Below are 23,098 nucleotides of genomic sequence, written 5' to 3'. Positions count from 1 at the left end.
ATTACACTCTGAAGGTATATTTTGTAAGCTTATTTTGTAGTTTTATGCAGAATCTGCTGCCAGAAACTCAGTCCTGACGGCAAGAAGTGAATCAATCATATTACGCAATATTACAGAGCACATTGAAAGGATTGCACCTTTGGTTAAAAGAACGAGGACGGCGTGAAAAAAAAAGAAAAAAATCATCTTAATCCATATGTCTTTTAGTGTCTGCTAATCAATGGTTAAGCGCAATTGATCACTTACCACCAATGGTATTTCCACCTCCAACAGTGGCGTTCTAAAAAGAAATTGAACCACGTTTCTGCCACGCACCCACAGAGGCATAAGCCTTCTTACTCCAACTTCCTATCTAATCAATGTGAGAGACAATGACTCAACAGGTGCGACAGACAGGACCCCAGCAGCAGCTCTCTTCCCTGCCGCTGGACCCAATTAGCCCCCGCGGCTCAGGAACAAAGAGGCGACATTTCATTTCAGCAGAGTGCCAGTTTAAGGCCTCTTCTCTCCAACCTCGGCCCATTTTCTTTCTGTCTTTTACTGCTGACATCTTTAAAGGATCATCCCTGGCTGCATCATTTTCTATTAGATTGGGTCGATGCCTTGTGTTCAAAGTGGCAGGGGTGTTAAAAACATGGGGTGTTGATGAATTCATTGCATGTGACTGCACTTGCTTTCTTTGTGCGCAGCTTTTGGCAAATGAAACCCCCTGGAGGTCTGACAAAAGGCAAAAACATTTTCAAAGATTCAACCTTCACTCCACTCTAGATTTCCCTCAAAAAATAACAAAACTAACTTTTTAACTTGTAGAATATTAAATTATCATTCTCATTTCTGCACAAACTTGATCATAAAAGGCGCCGTTTGTGGCATCTGTTGATTAGAGATATTTTGCAGTGAGAAAATATTAACGCTGGTCTTTAATTTTATATTGCTAAACACAAACGCAAATGTATTTTTCTGAATTAGGCTAGTAGTGGGCATTTATCGTATCGTTTATCGTGATAAATTACTTAGTATGATTCCAATTTATTGTTGTTACAATAAAGTCCAATTAAATTGGATGGAGAATGTCAACAGCAATGTTAAAATCTTGCCAGAGATTCTCAACCGGATTTGGGTCTTTATTGACCATAAAATTGCACAAATTGATTTAATGAAAACAAATATAAAAATACTTTTTTTCTACAATAATATGAGGCAGTTATCTGCTGTATTAAAATGTCTGTATTTTGCAAAACTGCAATAAAAACACATATTTTGCATCACACCAGTCATGTGATCAACAACCATATATTACTACTGGCGGAAAATGCGAAGAAGACGACAGGAAGTAGTAGGAGGATGATGGCGCTGCATGTTTTTAATGACTTGTCGCCTGAAAAGACCATGTTTTCTTTTCAGTGAACAAACTTTTTGTGTTTCTTATTTAGTGGAAGCATCAGGATTCTGAAAATGTGTTTTTTCAACATTAGTGGAATATCAACAATGTTTTGCGCACGTAAGCTGTTCTGTGCACAAGTAAGCTGAGGCTTAGTGCCCCAACCCCACCAGGGGGCCACCAAGAGCAACGTTTCATTTGATTTTATAGTGATAGATTGAACATTTTGCACATTTTACACATCTGTTCCAAATTTTAAGAACAAAAATATTCAACCTGCTAACTTTTTTACTGTAATTTCAATGTTTATCTGCAGATGTTACTTTCAAATAGTTAAATAATAATATGCCACACCTGAAGACCACTCTGCAGTTCAAAATGCAAATAAATGAGTGTCTTTGCTTGTTAAATCAATTGCCATAATAACACCAATATGATGTAAGCTAATTCTAAATGACACTAATAGTAATAGTGTTAGGCACGTTACAGGCATATAACTTTATTTCCTGTGTCCCATTGAGGGAACTTTTAAGTTGGACATCTAATGCATTTCTTTTTTCTTGCCAATTTTCCATTAAGACCAAATTTTAAAAGCAAATTAAAATTGTTGCAGGCAATAGACTCACCCTCCTGAGTTGTAGATTTCTGCAGCTCATTATCATGGGTCTACTTGTTTGATTATTGCTTTCATTAATAATTAATTAATTTCAAGTGACACAAAGGTCTTTTATTGCTGTTACTCCAGGTATTTTCATATGTCATCTGTATTTCAGTACCCTTAAATTTATGATATGCCATGTTGGAGAGCTGATTAAAACTGAATATTTTACAGACTGGATGCTCTCAAACATAAGATCCACCCGTTTTCTTTTCAGTTTCAAGTACAAATCTGCCATAGAGAGCTTAAAATAACTAATTTGTGCAACCATTAGTCACTTCTTATAATACAGTAGCCTATACTGCAACAGTAAACTCGTTTTTGATTAAATAAATAAATAAAAGCGAAACATTCTGGATATAACTTAAGATAATGTTATTTTCCAGTAAAACAGTTCTGCGATAAATGACTGCATCCAGTGAACTATGACGTAAATATCTTAGTACATCGCTTACTTCACTGATACTTTTCCATGTATTAAGATGAATATCTCTGTTTTAAAACTTTGGTCAAAAACATTATAAAAATCTCACTTCGAGCGTCAGACCGTCCGGATTCCAGTGCGCATGCGTCATCCACAGCGCGTTATCTTTGGTAGGTGATTGCAGCAGCCCCAGATCCAGTATTTTATCTCTTTCTGTTTTATTTACGGTTTCAGAAATAAATATTTTAACCCGTGTAGTCCGATGTAAGAGCTTTTGAGGATTTTTGTTTTTCCCACTGCTCTTCCCGGAGCAGGAAGACGGCGCTCCTTGTAGATATGAAGCAACCAGGAAGTGTCTGATCATCTCTGGTTTCTGTTATGAAACTCCTCTGCTCCACCCTGGGGAAAGCAACCTGGATTTTAACCGTCACTGTTGCCATCGTTGCAGCGGTACTTTATTATTTCGCCGACACTTCTCCAAGCAAATATAGCAGGTAAAAAAAAAAAGACGCGATTTCTTTCATATTCGTTTTTGCTTTAATGAACACAAGAACCGACATATTTGCCTCGTGGTTCACCTGTTCATATGAGTTAAAGACATCTGGCGTACAGATCGGGGTAAATAAAACAATCCGCGATCTTTGTACTCGTTATCTTGGTCATGCGTCGTTAGCAAAAGGCAGAGCCGGCCGAAGGTATATGCGTACCAGTACTGCTGCTGCTTACGGCCTCCTGAACAGCAGGGGGCCCTGATCAGCTTCTAATACCAATAGAGAGATCAAGGCTTTTTGGTGTGGTAGTAAATAAAACAAATGCTTTTATCTAACAAAGCATTAAAATACATTTATATTTTAATGCATGATACCAAGATTCTGTGTTAAAATGTGGTTATTTGGTGCATTTCAAAAACTTACACCTACTTTTGAATTTGCTTAAAGGTTTATGAGAAATAAATATAAAATTGTACAGATTTGTCATTTAGAATAACACAGAAATTAAAAGTATTAGCTCTGCTGATATAGAGAAGAATATTTATTCACAACTACTTTTATAGTAGTTGTGTTAACAGTGATCTTTTTTTGTCAATCATTTCTGCTGCTTGAGTTTGTACTGACATTATAATTCAGGCACGTTTAAACTATTATAAGTCCATTTATAAAAGCAGACAGTTAAATTGGACCCTGTATCAATGCCATAGTTAAATCACATACTTCAGAATAATTTACTATTTATTTACTGCTAATTAGTTATCAAAAATTGGAATGATAATCATATTCTGCTTTGTGTCCTGTGTCATCCTGGCCCATGAGTAAATATAAAACCAGAATATAGCAATAAATTATTGGAAAGTAGTCATATTTTTTTGAATTTCCTTTTAAAAACCGTTTAAAAATGTTGGCCACAATAAATCCATAATATACGTCACGGTAGGAACGTGATAAATGTCAAGAGATAATACATCTCATTGAATATTCAACATATTATCGACAACCGCACAGCATTCTGGGAGATGTAGGCAGAGGAAAAGCTGTAGCTGCTCAACCTCTCACGGCTAGCTAAGCAAAGTGGGTAGCATCAACTAACTCACTCTCTCTTTGGTTACTTAGCAACAACCTGGTTACCTAGCAACAACTTGAGTAACTTGTAAAGCAGTAGTTTAATTAAATTAATTAAAAAATAAATAAATAAATAAAAAAATCAAGTGTGGAGTTAAAATATGGATAAAACAGGACATGTTATCTTACCAATCTGACATTATTTCAGATATTTAAAACAAAAATGATCAATATTGACTGATAAGAAACACTTTTTTCTTTTAGCCAAATTGTCCAGCTCTATTTGAAACACATTAAAATTAATTGGTGTTTGCTACTTCATCTCGTGTTCTAGATAAGTGATAACCCTTCTGCCTCATGTCCGTCTGTCTCCCAGCATGGCTGAGGACATGAAGACCCTGGAGGAAAAGTTCAGGGGTCAAAGCAAGAGCTGTTTTATCCTGGGAGCTTCTGGGGAAACTGGGAAAGTGTTGCTTCAAGAGCTGCTGGACAGAAACATTTTCTACAAAATAACCCTCATTGGACGAAGACTGCTGAGCTTTGAAGATAAAGCGTATGAAAACCTGGTTAGTGTAGTTTTTACATTATAACATAACTCTTTATCTTCTGCTTGAGACTGCTATTTATGCCTTTTTATTATTTATGCCTGCAGGTACAGGAAGTGGTTGACTTTGAAAAACTCGATGACTATGCTGCTGCTTTCAAGGGCCATGATGTGGGCTACTGCTGCCTGGGGACAACCAGGGCAAAAGCAGGGGCTGTAAGTAAATTATATATAAAGTGGGGGATAAGCTGTAATTTAATTCAAATTTCAACATTGTTGAAGCAGTAGCAATGACCAGAGTACACAGAAATTATACTCAAGTAAGAGTAGCATCACTTCAACTTGCTTTTACTCAAGTAAAAGTAAAAAGTAGCAAGAAATTACTTGAGAGTAAATATAGTATTTGGAAAAATATAATAAAATTACTCAAAGTATAGCGTAGTAAAAATACTAGAAGTAATTTTTTTCCAAAAAGTTACTAAAGTAAATGTAATTGAGTGAATATAGCTAGTTACTACCCAACAATGACTACATCAACATCTATTTTAGGGTTGGTGGACGTTGCCTCTCAAGCGTAGCTGAGTTAGCTAGCTTAGGTGAAAATATTGAGCTAGAAATCGTAAAGTTCAACCCTATTGTATGAAAAATTATTATTTTTTGTTGCCAGTCCGATGTTAAAGATGTTTAGTTTGAACACTGTACCTACTATTAGCATAAATGTAGGTATGGTGCTAATTTGTGACACCAGGCAAATGGTGTCAGTAATTTCCAAATGATCAAGGTATAAAAGGCAAAGGGAATCCTTATCTCATGTTTTTATTTCTGGTTTTTAGGACGGATTCGTCAGAGTTGATCATGACTACGTTCTGAAGTCTGCAGAGCTCGCCAAGGCTGGAGGCTGCTCACAGTTTCACCTGGAGTCCTCCAGAGGAGCCGATAAAAAAAGTAGCTTCCTCTACCTCAAAGTCAAGGTCAGTTATTAGCTTTCTTGTACTACTTCACTGCAAAAACACAAAATCTAAAGAGTATTTTGGTCTAGTTTCTAGTGCAAATATCTTAGTACACCTGAAATAAAGGCAAAAGTAACATAACTAACTTTTCAGAAAGATGTAGGAGTTTGTTTTAAGTCAATAATTTCATAATGTTGATGAAAAATGAATAGTTACGCTGCAAAAACACAAAATCTTATCAATTAATTTGGTCTAGTTTATAGTGTAAATATTTTAGTACACTTTAAATACGACAAACTAACTAAGTAACCTTTCTGAAAAACCCTAATAGCTTGTTTTAAGTCAATAAATATTGATTAAAATATTCTAGATCTATTGGCAGATTATTTCACTTAAAATATTGTAAAATTGTCTTAATGTAAATAAAATAATCTTCCTATGGTACAAGAACGTTTTCATCAATATTAAGGAATTACTTATTTAAAATAAGATGATATATTTTGCTGAAAAGTTACTTGTAATTTAGTTTGTCTTTTTTCAAGTGTACCTGTGTTAAAAGTGAAATAATCTACACTGTATTTTTGATCTAAACCAGTGGTTCTTAACCTGGGTACGATCAAATCCCAGGGATTCGATGAGTCGGTGTCAGGGGTTCGGCGGAGTCTCTGCCGCGGAGGTAAAGACACACTTGTGTAAAGTCGTGATGACGCCCCGCTTTGCCATCACTTGCTGCAGAAGATCACGTTACATTGCTTAGCCAATCAGAAGATCACGTTACATTGCTTAGCCAATCAGAGCTGCGGAGGAGCACTGATTGAAGGAGTTCCACTCTCAGCATGGATTTGAACTTGTGTCTTTAATAACTTCAGCAAAACTCACCGTTTTTACCTAATTCTGTAGCTTTCGGTGTACTTCTAAATCTGCTCCTTAGTCTCATCTTTTCGGGGTTGCTACTGCCTCTGGTGGCGTGGGGTGGTAACACAACTAATATAATTACATTACTAAATCAGAATACCGCAAAGTATTTTGTGTGTCGGCGGGGAGGGAGAGGAATAAGAAGGGTACAGTGAGTGCGCATATGAAACTGGGGGGTTCGGTACCTCAAAAAAGTCTAGTTTCTATGGAAACGATATTTGCAAAGATATTTGCACTAGTGTTATAAATTAATGTTATAAGACATTAACTTATAAATGTCTTGTTTTAAGTGAAATTGTCTGACCAAAGAACTAATACTTTTCCATCAATATTAAGGAATTGTTGACTTAAACTCCTATAGAAACTAGATCAAAATATATTTTTTCTCAGTGGTGACATATTGAAATCCTTTTTTCTCAACATGTTTCTCTCAGGTAAAACATTCAGTAAGAGATCTGATGGAATGGATGGTTTTTTTTTTTTCAGGGCCAAGTTGAAGCTGAAATTGAAGAATTGGGTTTTGACAGATTAGCCATTTACAGACCAGGGTAAGTGGTCCCATTTTATAAAAGAGAATAGACGTAAAGCAGTGGTGTCCAAACTTGTATCAAAGGTTATTTATTTGTATTTTTTTTTTTTTTTCAGTTGAAAAATTAAATTTTATTTTATGGGAAGTTCTTTTCATCTTGCAAGTGATTACCATGCGTTTTAATTTGAAACGTCTGCAAAAGAGTCTCCACCTTGTACAGTTTCCTAACTTGTTGGTCAAAGTTCCAGTTTTAGTTTCAGAACCGTCTTTGAAAACCGCTAACTGTATTTAGCCCATTTTAATTATTGGATGCGATTTGTGGCCCTACTTACTGACATTAAAATGAAGCAAGAAAGAAAAAACTGTTTTGTACCTAAAATGCATTATTTAAGATGTGAATTTGTTATTAGAAATCAAAAAAGACAAAAAAGTATCCATCCGCACCAACTCTATTTGCTGGAGAACTGCTTAAACTATTTTTAAGTTGTGTCAAGAGACCATTTAAAGCTACTCCAAGGGCACAAATGGCCCCCGGACCGCACTTTGGACAACCCTGATTTAAAGGAAGAAAACTGTATCTAAATTAAAGGCTGTATTATCTGAAAAATTGCAATAAAATGGCCACTGATTCAACTTTTGTCCTACAGTTATGACTCCACTGAGAATTAAACTGACTTTAAACCAAAAGCGTCTCTGGTCTGTACCGTTTTCCTCCAACAGGGTTCTGCTCGTCGACAGACAGGAGAGTCGACCCGGAGAGTGGCTCGCCAGGAAGTTCTTCGGCGCCTTCTCTGCCGTTTGCTCCAACTCCATGTCCATCTCAATCCAAGCGGTGGCGAAAGCGATGGTGTCCAACACGCTGCTGCAGCCGGAGCAGAAGGCAGAGATCCTGGAGAACAAGGACATTGCCAGTCTGGGAAAAGTGAAAGGGAAATAAATGGAAGGTACAAAATGTTGAAAAGCTGTTATTTTATTTGTTTAAACTGAATCAGCAATATTTCTGGAAGTCAGACACGTTAACAGACATTGCACTGTTTAATACAGTACATCAGACACAGTTATAGGAACACTTATAACATTTATAGGAATAAAAATACAAATTATTCACATCCTTGGCAGATTTAAAAAGGATTTAATTCAACCAACTAGTTGATTTTTGGTAGTAAATGACAAACATCCACAACTAGATTAGACGAATCATTAAAAAGGGAAAAATCTGTTTTCAAATTTACACATTTTACATATAGCTTTATTGGCATTACAGTAATCAAATCCTTCTAAGAATTACTGACCAGCGTTTTACATTTTTCCACTGATTGATTATTTAATTATTCTGATTTAAGTCTGAACTCTGACTCTAAAATTACTTTGAATCTTATTCTGTCAGGAAAAATTAATAATTTTTAGGTCAAACTGGATCTACTATCACTTGTTCAATTTTCTTGCAAAGCGTTTCTTCCCAGCTTTATTTTGGATTATCTTAATTGATCAATGAATATTGGTAAATGTACATTACACCGGGCACTTAATTTAAAACTAACTTGCTAAAACTATTTTTTGTATTTTCAGGTCATTGTGTCTGCTGTACATAATGATCACATTCTGCAAGAGCCTCATCAAGATATTTTTGAAGTACTTGAAAACAGATATTCTTTTATTTATTCCTAGTTCCAATGAAAGAATGTGCATAAAGTAAAGTGTATCGTTTTGTGTTTTATTGTGATGTTTAAATCAGGGAAATATGCCGAACTGTTTGGCCTTTTCATTTGTGCTCTAACACACTAAACCACTGCCTTAAGCTGATTGTGTTGACATTTTATGCAAGGAATGTCCATACATGTGTTGCAAACATATTCAGTAAGTGATGCTACATATTTAAGTGTGAGTTTAAAAATCAATAAAATATTTTCACATTCATAAGCGTTTTTTGCCTGTACCATATTAGACATTTGTGATTATTGCAATATTTTCTTTTGCCGATGCACCTCATGCAAAAAAGTGATCTTGAAATCAATTTGCAGGTGATGAATGACAACTTAGTTTCACATTCTCTGCATCAAATGATAAATATTCACTATATAATGCAAACTAGTTTTTATGAAAACATTAAAAAGAGGTTGCTGTCTTTGTACTGAACGATCTAATTATTCTACTTCTTTGACTGATGTATTTTTTGAAGTACTTTACATAGTTTGCATATTTGTCGATGATGCAACATCGCCCTCTTGTGACTGAAAATGGTTACACATTTGGTAGCTTTAAATGCATTTGCTGTATCAGGACTCGTACTCCGTAAGTTGTAAGTTTAACAGCAAAAAGTACACGAGTTAAGCAAATTACTTATTGCATTAGTTATTCAGTGCATACATTGCTTTCTACAGAACATTATTAGTTAAATACTGATGAGGTGACACAATACAGCTTAGAAATGTTGCTGATTTTATTTTTGCTTGTGTTTCAATTAAGCCACACAATCTTATGCAAGAATATAGATTGCAAATTACATATAAAAGCTTTTTAACTAAGATTAAATAATTTACCTGTTTAGTTTTTTCCCCCGTGGCTACTGATCGTGTAGCAATTAGCCACAATGAGTTTCAGCTGTGTTGATTTGACTCTGAGCAACCGGACAGGACATTGGGCTACAATGTTGCTCTAGTATGCATTTAGGCGTGTAATTTGTAACGTGAAACATGTTCCTGCAACTTGACATTTCAATAACCCCTTCAGGTGTTTCTTTTATACAGCTTTGTAGAAACAAAGCTTTGTACAAAACAGGTCTGTTTTATGTGGCAGGTTTCGGTAAAGTCATCCATTATGTTTGACTGAGTTAGAAAAAAACAAGATAAAAAAACTAATAATTGTAATAGACCTAATAATGTTAATAGAATAACATATTGACAGATTAAAATATATTTAATAACAACGTCAGTATTAAAAAAACATGACGCTAAAAAGAAAAATCCGTCTTTTTAGTGACATCTGGTGGTTGGGATGTTGAATTACAGCCAACCGGTTGGAACGTCACGATACGTCATCAGGAAGTCTTCCGATTCCAAAGGCGACATCATGGCAGACAACACAGACCCACGTGAGTTTACTCTAAACCAAAACAATGCATCTCAAACCTTTTTATTGTAAAATATAAACGTTTATTACTGGTTTATACACGCCTGCTGCAGAGTATTTGAGCAAAGCGGCGTTAAACCGTGCTAGCAGCTAACGGTGTTGCTGCAGATTTTTATGACCGTTGCCGCTGTTGGCTGTGGGACTTTGTTGTTTTTTGAAGTTGTGATGAAGTTTAACTCTGATAGATGCTGAAGAGATGCCCGAACTTTCTGACGAAGATGACGGTGGTGAAGAGCAATGGCAGTGGATGGAGGAGGAGAGTCAGACCGTTACCTGTTTGTTCTGTGAAAAGTGAGGCCATTTTTTTTTTAAATTTGAGGCATGGCAGGCACCTATTGTTCTACACCCAATAAAAATGTCTCTTTGTTATTATAAATATAGTATATTTTTCTCCCGTTACCTTTAATGCGGCTCGTACCGCTGCGTGCCCACCCACAAAAGTGGTATCAAAACGTGCGGCTCATTCCCGGCATATATTTTTTTTTGGGGGGATCGGAGTTACGACGGCGACGTAAAAAGCGAGAAACGAGCGAAATTTCCAACTGCCGAAACGCGGAGTGTAACTGACACCAACTGCCGCTTTTTAGAGTGAGGAACGGAGTGGATTTTTTAACCCGAAATAATTTTGAAATCGCCCTCATGCCTACAAAAAAAATGCTCTATCGGTATGAAAGTTGGCCATGACATTGATAGGCATGCCTGCTCCCGTAAAATGTTTTCGACATTTCTCTAGGACTGACTGTTTTCTGTCAAGGCGCTTCAGAGTGAAATCAAGTGACAGGGTAACCTCAGGCACTCAACCATTCATTTTCAGACTTTTCTGAAAAATTTCAGACCTTAACGCACACCATCTTTCTCTCATTGCTGCTATTTCTGTGAGTGACCAACAGATCTGAATCGTGGGACTATTGGAGAGACAAATAGCCTTCTCAAAGCTTCAAACGGTTTTTGGATCGACCTTATGGACAGTGGTGGAGCTAGACTTTTAAAGTTGGGGGGGCCAAGGGGAGGCCAGGACTACCTCTGGGGGGGCAAAATTTAAAATGTGTGTGCACACATCTATATATCTATCTAGTATATATATATATATATATATATATATAATAACCAAACTGAATATTTGGTTACTTTTTTAAGCCCCTCTGTCATTTGACAGGTTATAATTAACACCTTTGACTGGAGCACATGGAGACATGACAGACTTTACGCAAAGAGTTGATCGCAGAGGCAACTAAAATCAATCAATAAAAAAACCCTTTCTGAATATCATCTCATGGACACTGAACTAAATGCGTCTTTCTCACCGGGAGCTGACGGCGTGTTGAAGAGTTATGGACACCTTGGTTAGGAAGCTCATTGTAAATCTTTAGTTGAAATGGCGCCTTTAATACCAGTCTCCAGTAAAGAACAGAGAAAACTAAAGACAATGCAATGTGGTTTTAATGCATTTATAGTCTAAACTAGCGGTTCTCAACGTGGGCGGTACCGCCCCCCAGGGGGCGTTCAGAGGACGGCAGGGGGCGCTGGCGGACATTTTTACAAAAGGGGGGCGCTGGGATGCCTTTGGGGGGCGTTTGGTCGAAAGTAAACTTTACACCTTAAATGCACAACAATGCCAGTTTAGACTTTGAGCAACTTGGTAAAACTGTATTGTGTAACATTAAATCATGCTTGGCTGCAACTGTATCGATGGCAGCTCTTCTTCTATTCAGTGTTTGTAGCTTCTGTTAGCTTCTTGGCGCAGCTCCGTTCTCCTGCTACTGGTAGCTAAAATCTCGATGCCCTCACTTTGTATCCCTCTGGAAAATGAACCCATTTAAATAAAGAAATCCCTCCAGGGGTGATACCTCGATAGAGAGCGTTCATTTTATAGCGTTAACACGGTGCTGTAAGTGGTCCGGTATGAAACGGGGGTGATAGAACAACACAGCACTTTTAAATTTCAATAATCAGAATGCAGAAATTGTTTCCGTTGTTTTAAAAGGTTTATAGACTAAGATGTTGTACATTCTTCATAAGAGAAGCTGTTTTTAATTTTAACTTTTAAAGCTTGTTTGAGTCTTCCTAAATAAAACAAACTTTATTGCGTTTCACTTGTGTTTAGGTTGTTGGACTCTGTTTTTGCAACCCTTCTGCACTGCAGAGCTGAACACCAGATCAACCTTGTAGACCTCATAAGAAAATACAGTAAGTAAACAAAATTAAACCGTGTCCAGGACCAGTTGTTGCTTTGTTCTGCTGGGGTCATTCATGCTCTGTTTCTCTTTAGGTTTAGATGACTACGGTTACATAAAAATGATCAATTTCATTCGCACAACAGTAAGTTCTGTCTGTCATTTTTGTGGCAGCATTTACATATTTATTTTAACAACAGGTTTTGAGTTGTATGTTCATATAATACACAGAAGTATTCATTTATCTGCATGCTTAGAAATGTTCTGCATCCTACCTGATGGAGCTGTCAGAGGGTTTCTTACCCTGGGACAGTGAGGACTTCCTAAAACCGGTCCTTCAGGACGACCCACTGCTGCAGACAGGTACTGCATCTAAACCCGCCGTCTAAATCACTGCCACATACTTTCTTTTTGTTGTCTAGAAGGCATGAGTTTGCTATGCATTGCACTGTGCTTTCCTAATAAGATGGTGCAGATTATTTCTGGTGCTTTAGATTTTGAATTGGAGCTGACGTGATTAAAATACAAACAAAACAAACGTCACCATCTGGTTTTAACTGTGTTGCGCTCATGCCTGTGTTTTTGTCAGACCTGGAGGAGCAGTGTGGCGTCGAGGACACGTGCTTGTTATCCAGAGGCGATTCCCATGGTGAGGTGCTCCGCAGAGCCCTGACAGCCGAAGAACGAGTTCAGCGTTCAGAAGAGACAATGGCCAGACTCATGGAGGATGTGCACAAACTAAAGTTTGTGATTTAGATCTCTTTCCCCTTTTCTGATCTTTTTTAAATGTTTTATTTTTTTAAAGGGAACATATTTTGTGCTTCCATTTGGGTTTCTACTGCTTCTAAAAATGGTACAAACACTTAAAACACGCATCTGGTTTTTGGCAGTAAGTGTATGTTTTTTAGTGTCTGGAAAATTAACCATTTCAGGCGCAGCCCGTTACCTAGCAACCTCATCAAAGCCCATCTTGTCACCTAACAACCCAAACTGAGCTCTGTCATGTTTGGTGAGCTGACCTTACTGCTGAATAAGGGCTGCTGGAAAAGACAAATGTTTTGTCGCTGACTTACCATCAAGAAATCACTTGCTGCATTCTTGTTGGTTTTGCAGGAGACTCCACTTCTGCTTTTCAGAGATGTACAGTTGCATAAACGCTAATCTGTTTGCAGCCATTTTAACATGCGAGTGTAAACATTGAGTGGCCAGCCGGATTTAAAGTGACACGATGCTTAAACAAAATCTTACAAAGTAAACAAATATATTAGCTTACTCGAAATAAGGCTAAACTAACTTAGAATTAACTTTTCAGTAAGATATAGACGCTTGTTTTAAGTCAATAATTCCTTAATATTGATGAAAGAAGCACTAGTCTTCACTGGTAGATTATTTCACTTATGGAAAAAATTTATTTTTATAAGTGGAATAATCTGAGAGTGGAAGTGGTACTTTTTCATCAATATTGAGGAATTATTGACCTTTAACAAACTCCTATGTGTTGTTGAAAAGTTAATTATAAGTTAGTTTGTCCTTTTTCGAATGTACTAAGATAGGGTGTCCATACTTTTTGCAAAGGGGGCCAGATTTGGAGTGTTAAAAATGTAGGGGGCCGACCTTGGCGGACGTTTTTTACATAGAACAGCAATATATTTAAACAAATTTCAGCAAGCCATTCTGTTTTACATTTGCTTTTTTATTTTAATTTCAGCGATCTTAAGCAAGTCTTTTGGTTCATTTGAAACATGCATGTCATATGCAATTGAATAATCACTTAACTTCACTTTTTTAACACTTTAACTTTTTTCTAACAATATTTACAGAATTTTAAAATAAAATAACAGAAAAATGAGCAAGTAATAGTCATATCAACACGTGCAGGGCTCATTTGAAATATGACATATTAGTAAATGTTGATTAGATTTTTAAAAGTTTATTATTCTGGAGTGAAAACTGAAAACTTGTCTGAATTTATGACTTCTTTTGATCTTAAAAAACAAAAACAGAATTTATTCAGAGATTTATTGTAAATGACAAATGACTCGTCTGCATTAATGTGATACTGCAGCACATACCGTAAGCCAGGTCTGGCTCAAAGGCAGTGGTATTGATGTGCAAGATGTCTCGTAAGTGAGAGTCCATTATTTAAGTTCACAACCGAGAATGTCTTGTCACACAAATACGTCGACTAGGGTTGCAACCCGTCCTGTAAAATACGGAACCGTCCCGTATTTGACTGTTAAATGTAGCGTCCCGTATTGAACGGAAACGGGACCCGATTTGCTCCGTATTCTACAAATGTGTATGTGAAATAACAAAGAAATGGTCCCCGAGTACTTTATTTGGTAGGCTACCCCAGTCATTGTTTCACTCACGGTGTTGCGATATATGGTATTGTGCCCGTCTGCCGCAGGCCCCACTCCCATCCTACATCCTAGTCGAAGCGCAGCGCGTCTAGGATGACGCGTTCCTTATTTTGATTTCTGACAGGTGGCAACCCTAACGTTGACCCAAACAAGCTTAGCATTTTCTTACCAAATGCTCGAATCTCTCCAAACCTGTCCTTATCCAGCTGTCGTAAAAGTTCGCGAGAGAAAGCTGCTGGTGCTGACCGTGGGTCTCTGCGTCACACTGCAGCTCAATGAGCTCCAGCTGCAAAGGGTCCGAGTCACACGAGCTGCTACCCTCTAGTGGGTAAATGAGGAACAGCATTTAGTGTGTAAGCTACGCCCTATGCAGGTAACAGTACTGCTGCCCAATGTATTAATTCTACGTGCGGGCCAGACGTTATTAATTTTATGACAGAGGCCGCATTTGGCCCCCGGGCCGGACTTTGGACATGTCTGTACTAAAATATTTGCACTAGAAAGTGGACTAAAAATACTTTATAAGATTGTGTTTGAGCAGTGCAACTCATTCTGAAAAGAACTCAAAACAAACTAAAGTTTCATTATCTAAGAATGATTTTGCAATGAATGTAATGAACATGTTTTGCATAGAGATACAGACCTAAGGAATTGTAATAGATCACCTTTAAGAATGTATTCTGTAAGTGTAGCGTCAACTTCCTGCATTTCCCTTTTCAGGCCACCAGGGGGACACAGTGGTCTCTGCACAAACTTTAATCTGAGTTCCCTGTGGAAGAAGTTTGAAGGGAAGAGGAAAGATAAAAAAAAAGAAGGGGAAAATTCCACTGCAGCAGGGAAGCTGAAGGGAGGAAGAGGAAAGGGAAAATTACAGAGGGAGTGGAAGAGAGTTAGAAAGATGAATGCCTCCCATCTCCTTCATTTACTGCTTTGTCCTGTCTGCACGTCCTCCTTTCTGGTCACTGCTTTTGTCCCAGTACTAGAAGTTAATTGCAGGTTTGTCTCCCTTTGTTTTAGGCTCCTGGCTCAGGGTTTGGTGCTCAGCTCAGAACCCGGCCAGGCTGGCAACCTGGGCGCCGTCGCTGAGCTGCGGGAGGATGAGGACGAGGCCTACTTCAGCTCTTACGGCCATTATAGCATCCACGAGGAAATGCTGAAGGTCTGAGTCCCACACATAAGTTGTTGTGAGGCTGGACTCGTCGGTTCGTAACTTGGTTGAAAGATCTCAATGTAGCATGTAAATGAAAACCATCAGAAATTCATAATGAGGACACGACATCTTCTGAAAAGTGACAAATCAGCAATAAGTGGGGGGTGCTCATGTGAGACACTGCGGTCCGTACATAACATGGAAATTAATTTTCACACGCCTTAAAGCGCTGAAACCTGAAAGTGTCAGCACACGCTCAGGTGGGTGTGTGCGTGTTTTCCGACTGACTGCAGTTCTTGGACATGCTCCTCCTCCTGATTGGTGCTAACCGCTGTAAAGTTTTTGCGTTGCGTGTGCGTCAGTGTGAAAACTTCATCAGAGCCCGAGGAGGGGCCAGGAACACGATGACGCTGGTTTCACCGGGTCATCCTGGTCAAACAGCGTCACCAGGCAGTCCGTGTGTTAGAGAGGTTCTCTTCAGATTAAAAGCAAGTTTCTCCTGGAACCGTCGCTTGATTTCAATAATTAGGCAACTAATTGTTTTGACCATATCATCGTTATTAGACATATTTGGATAAACTTGATGCTTAGTACATTTAAAGGGGTAGTATTTTGAGCTTTACATCTTGTTATGATGTTATTTCCTCATCAACAACATACCTGGAGGGTTTCCTTCATTCTTTAATCTCCATGGCAACCATTTGGCTCCAAAAAGCACTTCCCACATTTGGCTCCTTCCGACTAGCCAGCAGAAATTGGCAAACACCTGGTGGAGATGAGCATCTGCTGAGCTCATTATAGGAGCTACTTCTCAGTGAAACTCTGAAAAACGTTGTTAAAAGGTCAATAAAGGAGCCATGTTGTGATGACTTCCTGAAGGCGGAGCTTCAGAAATGGCAGGAGATTTTTAGAGACACAGGCCCAATTTCAAGGCATTAAATTATAAAATAAATGTTTCTTTAAATCATATTTATTTTATACAGCACTTTTAAATCAACTGAAGGGTAATATAGCTAACTGATCGTGCTGTAAAAAGGAACTACGTTGATGGAAAATAAGTAGTACTGGCCCTTTAAGGATAGCAGGCGATGTGAACCTGTGTAAAGAGGAAAGGTGTGGCCTACCAAGACCAACATCCTAAATCGTTTTGTTCATTATTGCTTTGCAGCTTCTTTTATTTATGCAAAATGAGCCCAAAAAAAATAGATTTAACCGACTCTGACAAGTTTCTCCAAAGGAGGCATCGATCTTGGAAAGTCTAAGCTTCTATATCGTGATGAAAAGTTATTGAGGCCTGATGACAGAACCATCAAGCGTTTTGTTGCAAATAGTCAACAGGGACGCAAGAAACTTATTGAGAAAAAAGATGCAAATTAATTACCAAGGATTTCAGAGAATCGAGCATGAAGCCGACAATAAAATGTATTGATTATAATAATCTTTGTCACTGTACCTCAGTTTTATGAAAACTTTTAACATTTCTTTAAAGAAGTCAATATCAGATTGCATAAGAAAACAGGTTGTAGAAAATATTAGTTTTTTTTTAATATATCTTGTATAAAATTGTTGCCAGGTATTTTTGTCTAATTTATTGTGCAAAAATATTTGGACCCTTGACATCATGAAAAACTAACTTAGAAGTAACTTTTCAGAAAAACGTAGGAGCTTGTTTTCAGTCAATAATTCCTTTACGGACGAAAAAGTACCTATTCAACTGACGGATGGTTTTCCCATTTTATAAGTGAAGTAATCTGCCAGTGGAAATTTAATCAGTTTTAAAGAATTATTGACTTAAAACAAGGTTCTTTATCTTGCTGAAAAGTTACATACAAGTTAGTTTTGACAAATATTTGGTAAGATTTTATTTTTTCATCAGTCGTCCATCTATTGCAAACGTTTGCATTTATTCTTCAGATTGATTCTCACATTTATGGACCAACTTTAACTCAGCCTATTAACTGATAATGCTGCTTTTATTTTTCCCATTTTCCAGGATAAAGTGCGGACAGAGAGCTACCGCGACTTCATGTACAAAAACCCAGAAGTGTTCAGAGACAAGGTGAGCCAATGCAACGCAGCATGTGTGATTTCATTTGTTTACATTCGTGCTTTAACTGCTATAATGTACAGCAAATCCCATTAAAGGAAACGGCCGTTTGCGTTTTCCAGACAGGACATTAATAAAGAGACAGTGTCTGATTTCGGAGGCCGTGCAGCTCTCTATTAACGCCTCAAATGTCGACTGCACGGTCCTGATAACAGACGTGTAATCCACTACCAAACCCATAACGCCCCCCTGAACACCAGACCCCCTCCATGCGGCTCTCTTTCGCAGCTTTTTGCTCCAGGAAGACGTAGCGTTTCATTATATGGGAAGTTGCTGGTTCAGATGAGGCTGTAGAGGACAGAGGTTGCTTGTGTTGATGGGAACTTGCATTATCCCTGTCAGCTTGACTCAGTCAGCAGAGAAGGAAGTGTCTTTTTTAACAGTAGCAGACTGCGAGGAGAGCACAATGGCATCATCAGGATTGGAGAAAGGAAGGAGGAGTTGTGTCGTGTCAGCATTGTTCCTGCGACACTCTGTGAACTCACAAAGACAGCAGGATACTCACTGAGTTACCCTGAATAGAGACGCAACCAAACACAGATGGATGCACTGTAGCTGTTCCCCAGCGCCGGTTAGAATTGCACTTTAAACAATTAATTGTTGTGCTAACCAAGCTTATTATAGATTGGGCTTGTCATTATAGTTTAGCTTTATGTCTTTGTGACCTTTTGTTTGTCTAATTCAGTTAGTTTTAATTACTTTTCAGAGTGTGTGTCCTGGATTTTACTAGGAAGTATCGAGGCTGATGCAAATATAAATGTTGATCATTCTATTAGTTTTTTCTTTTAAATATCTGAAATGCTGTCAAACTGCTGATGTGAGCTTTCATGTTTTGTCCACAGTTTACGCACAAGCTGTTGTTTTAAAAAAAATAATATTTTTAAGCATTTATTGAACTTTAAACTGCTGCCCAAGTTACTCAACAAGTGGTTGCTAGGTAACCATAGAATGGGTGAGTTGCTAGGTTACCAAAGAGTGAGTGGGGGGAGCTGTGGGAACTTGAGCGGCTAAAGTTTTTTCTCTGCCTACATCCCCCAGAATGCTGTTTGGTTTAATTAATTTTCTACATATTGAATATTCTATCAGGTGTATTATCTATTGATACTCATTATATATTTATTGCAATATGTATTGTTATTGATTTATTGTGCAGCTCTATTTACTGTTAGTTAAATATTTAGTTTTACTTATATTTTTAAAAGTTGTAGTTTTAGTTTTTTCATATATTGATACATTTTTTGGTGCAGAATTCAGAACGGTCGGAGTATTGCGATTATGTAAACATCAACTCAAGAGAAGATGCTTTTTTCAAAAAATGTGTTCAGTTATTGTTCAATAATCTGGTGTTTTCTCCCCAGTTTTGTTGGCTAGCGTAAATGTTGTGAGGAGGAGTACTGACTACCTTAATTTTCCGACAGCTGAAAAAGAAATCAGTTCAAAAGGCTAATAAATAGATTCATAAACACAAAAGCGAAGGATATTATTGCTATTATTTCAGCATGTTTTAGTTTTATAATTGATCCAATTAGCTATAATATTTCCCCGTTTTTATTTATTTCAGTTAATGAAATTGTTTTCTCAGTTTCAGTTATTGTTTAATTAATTTTAGTTTAGTTAGTGCCAAAATAAAAAGGACATGGCTACGGTAAAAAAAATGTAAACAATAATATTGTGTCTGAATTGTTTTGTATTCTAGGACAGAAGTGGAGATGAACCAATTAATCGACCAGATATGTTTTTTTTGGTCAAGTTAGTCAGAGGATTTTTTCCTCTGACTAACTTGATCAGTGATCAGTAAATCATTTATTTTAGTTTAGCAAGGAAAGAAGGATGGATTTCACTGTGGTGTTTTATAATGAAGGAATCTTACATTTTAACAGAAGTTAACTTTTTTTTTTTTTAGGAATATTGTTTTTAGTTAGTTTAGTGATCAGATCATCAAAAAGCCCAGAAGCATTTCTCGGGTTATAGATGTCATTAGGTATGAAGGTTATTACGAAATGCACCGCATGACTAGATCTCATCATTTCCTGCAGATACTGATAGAAATAAATATTGGGGCTCAGCATGAAGCCTCCACCTGTAATCACCGCCTGCTGTTGTTCTGCAGGTGGTGCTTGATGTGGGTTGTGGGACCGGCATACTGTCCATGTTTGCCGCCAAAGCTGGGGCCAAAAAGGTGATTGCAGTGGACCAATCAGAGATCATCTATCAGGCAATGGACATAGTCAGGTGAGACGAACAGCATTAAATGTAACTAGACTAAAAGTGAATGAAACTTTTAGTTTAAAGTTGCAGTATGTACCTTTACTAAAAAAAATGTTTTTTTTACATATTTGTTAAAATTATTATTATGTCATGACAGTATAATATAAGACAGATAACTGTAGAAATACACCACTTAGTTAGAATCAACCAATCAGAGACAGCAGGAGCGTTTTAGCGCTGCCAATCACTCTTGTGCTAAGCTAGAGCTAGTTAGCATAGCTAGCAGTTTTCCTGTAACTTTTAGCTTTTTTCCACCATTACTGCATTTAGCAGCATACAGGAGGTTGATTGACGGCGCAAAGACCCTCCCCCTGGCTCTGATTGGATGTTTTTGACCAGGAGCAGTGTATGTTTGCAGGCTACAGTAGTGGCATTAGATATGGAGGCACCTGATTTTTCTTTTTTTATTGCCGTCACATGATGACAGTTTGAATAAATATGTAAAAAACATATTTTTGTAAAAGTTACTGCATCTCTGATGTCAATGAAACTACTAGTTTCATGCTTATATTATTGAATTAAAGTTGGACGTTTTCTTCTTCAGCATACAGCCACCAACAGCAGGAGTAAGTAGAGCTTAGTGTGACCTCCATCTACCTTTTATTTGCTGCAGCTGGCTGACTTCAATAGAGCTGCTGTCAATGGCATCGCCATAATGTACATAATTTACACCTGCAGTTCGTCTTGTTTGTCCCTTGGCTTTTCTGCTGCAGTCCGAACGCAGCAGCCACATCCACACAAACGTACAGAACACACCAAAGCCGCATTTTATTGCCGTTTATGAATTAGTTCTCTGTCTGATTTCTGGTTCAGTGTGTTTCCAGTTTTCCAGCTGCTGGTTTTCACCATTGGAGTCCATTTACCTCCACTGGAGCTTCTGCTTTTACTATGACTACCTGCAGTCGCCATCACTCCCCTGCTACTGAAATGCATTTTTGAATTAGAGGCCATTATGACTGCTGTTATTACCGTTATGTAAGAGAGCGACGTATAAGCAAAACAACAGGGTTTGCTGAAGGGAAAGGATGTTTTAATTTTACAGACCACTGACTTGCTGTTGAAGTGTGTGTCAGTGTGCGGGTTATGTAGCAGGTTCCCCAGCAGTGAAGAAAGATGCCCTTAATTCTCGCTCGCTCGGATCTTTTTCACACTTTTGTTCACATATAGACATAGTGACAAAGAGACACCATTTAATATCAAGTGATGACTTGGTGCATAACTTTAAAGCAGATATTTCGTTTCGCGCGTGTGTGTGAGAGTGTGTGTACTTCCTCTCAATGTTAATATGAGGATTCTAATTAAAGTTGTGCCTATTGGCTGGGCAGGAGCATCCATCTCCTGTCTCTGCTCTGTCAGCAGAGTTTAAATGAAAAGCTTGATGTGTTCTCTTTTTCTCAGTCACTCTTCTAATGGGTAATGCTTAAATCCTGTAAAAAAAAAAAAAAAAAGACAGGAATTCAAATTTCAATCCAATTTATTTATAAAAAGCACCTTTATATTAGTAAAAGTTTAAAATAGGCAGAACTAAAACAGTTCAGGTCTCCCTTGAAAAAGGAAATTAATGATTTAAAAACAAATTTAAAATGGAAATGTCTGAAAGTTCATCTTTATTCTGGGTTGAAGAACAACCAAAAGTGTCTGAAGCTACTGTAAAGTGTTGATGGGTTTTAATTTCAATAAAATTTAAATTTACTTTATTGATCTCAAATGGAAATAAAATGTTGTTCTAACTCATATTCATTAAAAATTCTTCGGAGTTTTTGCAGATGGTGATGGCTGTGTACAGGAAAGATCTCCTGTAGAGGTCTGTGCTACAACAAATTTGAAGAAGCCTCTGAGTAAAGACTGTTTTTTTAATATGATAGTTTCATGAAGAGGTTTTCTATCGCCCACAGATCTATCTCAACCTGTTCAGAGAATTGTAATCGCCTGTAAAGGATAAAAAAAATATCTCCCAAGAATTTTGAATGGAACAGAGTTTCAACGGAGGTGATGAATGCAACAGGATATAGTTTTTTGATACATTAAATTCTATTTATTTTGGTTAATGTAGACTGAAGATGGTCTTTAAAATGCATTTCTGCAAATTAGCAGCTTTAATCTGAGGATCCTGTTCTGCATTTCATCAGGCAGTAACACAATCTGAAAAAAGATTAAGTTAAAACTTTGCGTTGAAGTATTAATCCCTTTGCTTCGTCATGTAAGCCGTAATGAAAACAAATTGTATGACATGGTGAACATTTTGCACTAGAAAGCAATTATTTGTGAACATTGCTCTCACACCCCCAACAAATACACCGAGATACCGACTCTGTCCCCAGAGTCCTGACATTGTCCTCTAAATTACCCCAATAATGAGATTACAGTGATTCCTTCATGTGAAAGGTGGAGGAGGCGGGACAGGATGCGCGGGGGGTTATGGGTGCAGGGGCGAGTGTTGGATTCTGGGAGGAGGTGATAGCAGCACTAGAGGAGCAGCCAAGATGGGAGAGACAGTTTAAGATAAGGATCGTTGCTGCAGAAATGCTCCCTGGGCCTCTGTGAGTAATTGTTCTGTCCTCTGTAACATTAGCTGTCACGATAATGGAATATTCACAGAGATTGATACCCAAACGGGCCGCTCAGAAAGGAGGGATCATTTCAACGGCAGCGGTGATCCTACAGTTCGTACCTGAACCAGACATATTGCTGGCTCATACTTACAGTTTTGTCCTTTTCACGTCTCTGTTTAAGTCTGAGGAGACTTGGGTGCCGAGGAGTAAAGATGCTGACAGACGATCAATTAAAAGTTTTATAAATAAAAAAAAAGAAAAGAAACATAGAAAACTTTTATCATATTTACTCATTGTTTAGACTGCTTCCATTGTATTTAATTTGCTGTCACTCCAGCTGCATTTCCATTCCAAATGTGCGCAAAACTTTGATATTCCGCTAATGTAGAAAAAAACTA

The 23,098-nt window shown here is 37.6% G+C and overlaps 2 protein-coding genes across 4 annotated transcripts in view; both read left to right on the top strand.

Annotated features, from left to right (window-relative positions):
• The first annotated feature begins 2,592 nt into the window (after positions 1–2,592).
• htatip2 (HIV-1 Tat interactive protein 2) lies at positions 2,593–8,877 on the top strand. Of its 3 annotated transcripts, none has more exons than XM_081605467.1 (8): positions 2,593–2,957; positions 4,354–4,585; positions 4,672–4,779; positions 5,397–5,534; positions 6,109–6,189; positions 6,915–6,976; positions 7,678–7,901; positions 8,527–8,877. In XM_081605467.1, the coding sequence occupies exons 2-7, from the start codon at positions 4,397–4,399 to the stop codon at positions 7,892–7,894; spliced, it is 795 nt and encodes a 264-aa protein (XP_081461593.1). In that variant the 5' UTR covers positions 2,593–2,957; positions 4,354–4,396; the 3' UTR covers positions 7,895–7,901; positions 8,527–8,877. The 3 variants fall into 3 exon arrangements, with proteins under 3 accessions (XP_081461593.1, XP_008404173.1, XP_081461592.1); XM_008405951.3 differs by having other exon boundaries at positions 2,594–2,957; positions 4,396–4,585; XM_081605466.1 differs by lacking the exon at positions 6,109–6,189 and having other exon boundaries at positions 2,595–2,957; positions 4,396–4,585.
• Positions 8,878–9,933: 1,056 nt separating this feature from the next.
• prmt3 (protein arginine methyltransferase 3) overlaps positions 9,934–23,098 on the top strand; it is a 62,582-nt gene continuing 49,417 nt past the window's right edge. Inside the window, exons 1-9 of the mRNA XM_008405948.3 lie at positions 9,934–10,048; positions 10,272–10,377; positions 12,191–12,273; positions 12,356–12,405; positions 12,518–12,623; positions 12,850–13,003; positions 15,641–15,782; positions 17,767–17,832; positions 19,991–20,112. Of these exons, the coding sequence (XP_008404170.1) occupies positions 9,952–10,048; positions 10,272–10,377; positions 12,191–12,273; positions 12,356–12,405; positions 12,518–12,623; positions 12,850–13,003; positions 15,641–15,782; positions 17,767–17,832; positions 19,991–20,112 (926 nt within the window). The 5' untranslated portion in view covers positions 9,934–9,951. The remainder of the gene's footprint in view (positions 10,049–10,271; positions 10,378–12,190; positions 12,274–12,355; positions 12,406–12,517; positions 12,624–12,849; positions 13,004–15,640; positions 15,783–17,766; positions 17,833–19,990; positions 20,113–23,098) is intronic.

Source organism: Poecilia reticulata, chromosome 3 (genome assembly GCF_904066995.2).
Source record: "Poecilia reticulata chromosome 3, P_reticulata-male-v2, whole genome shotgun sequence".
In the NCBI taxonomy this organism is placed as follows: domain Eukaryota; kingdom Metazoa; phylum Chordata; class Actinopteri; order Cyprinodontiformes; family Poeciliidae; genus Poecilia; species Poecilia reticulata.
Note: the sequence above shows the minus strand (reverse complement) of the source record. Positions and strands in the feature narration are given on the sequence as shown.

Bases quoted from the DNA above. Each gene is read 5' to 3' on its own strand.
- htatip2 (XM_008405951.3), top strand. From the start codon at position 2,842: ATGAAACTCCTCTGCTCCACCCTGGGGAAAGCAACCTGGATTTTAACC. The intron at 2,958-4,395 runs GTAAAAAAAAAA...TCTGTCTCCCAG, and splicing joins TCTCCAAGCAAATATAGCAG to CATGGCTGAGGACATGAAGA. The intron at 6,190-6,914 runs GTAAAGACACAC...TTTTTTTTTCAG, and splicing joins GCGGAGTCTCTGCCGCGGAG to GGCCAAGTTGAAGCTGAAAT.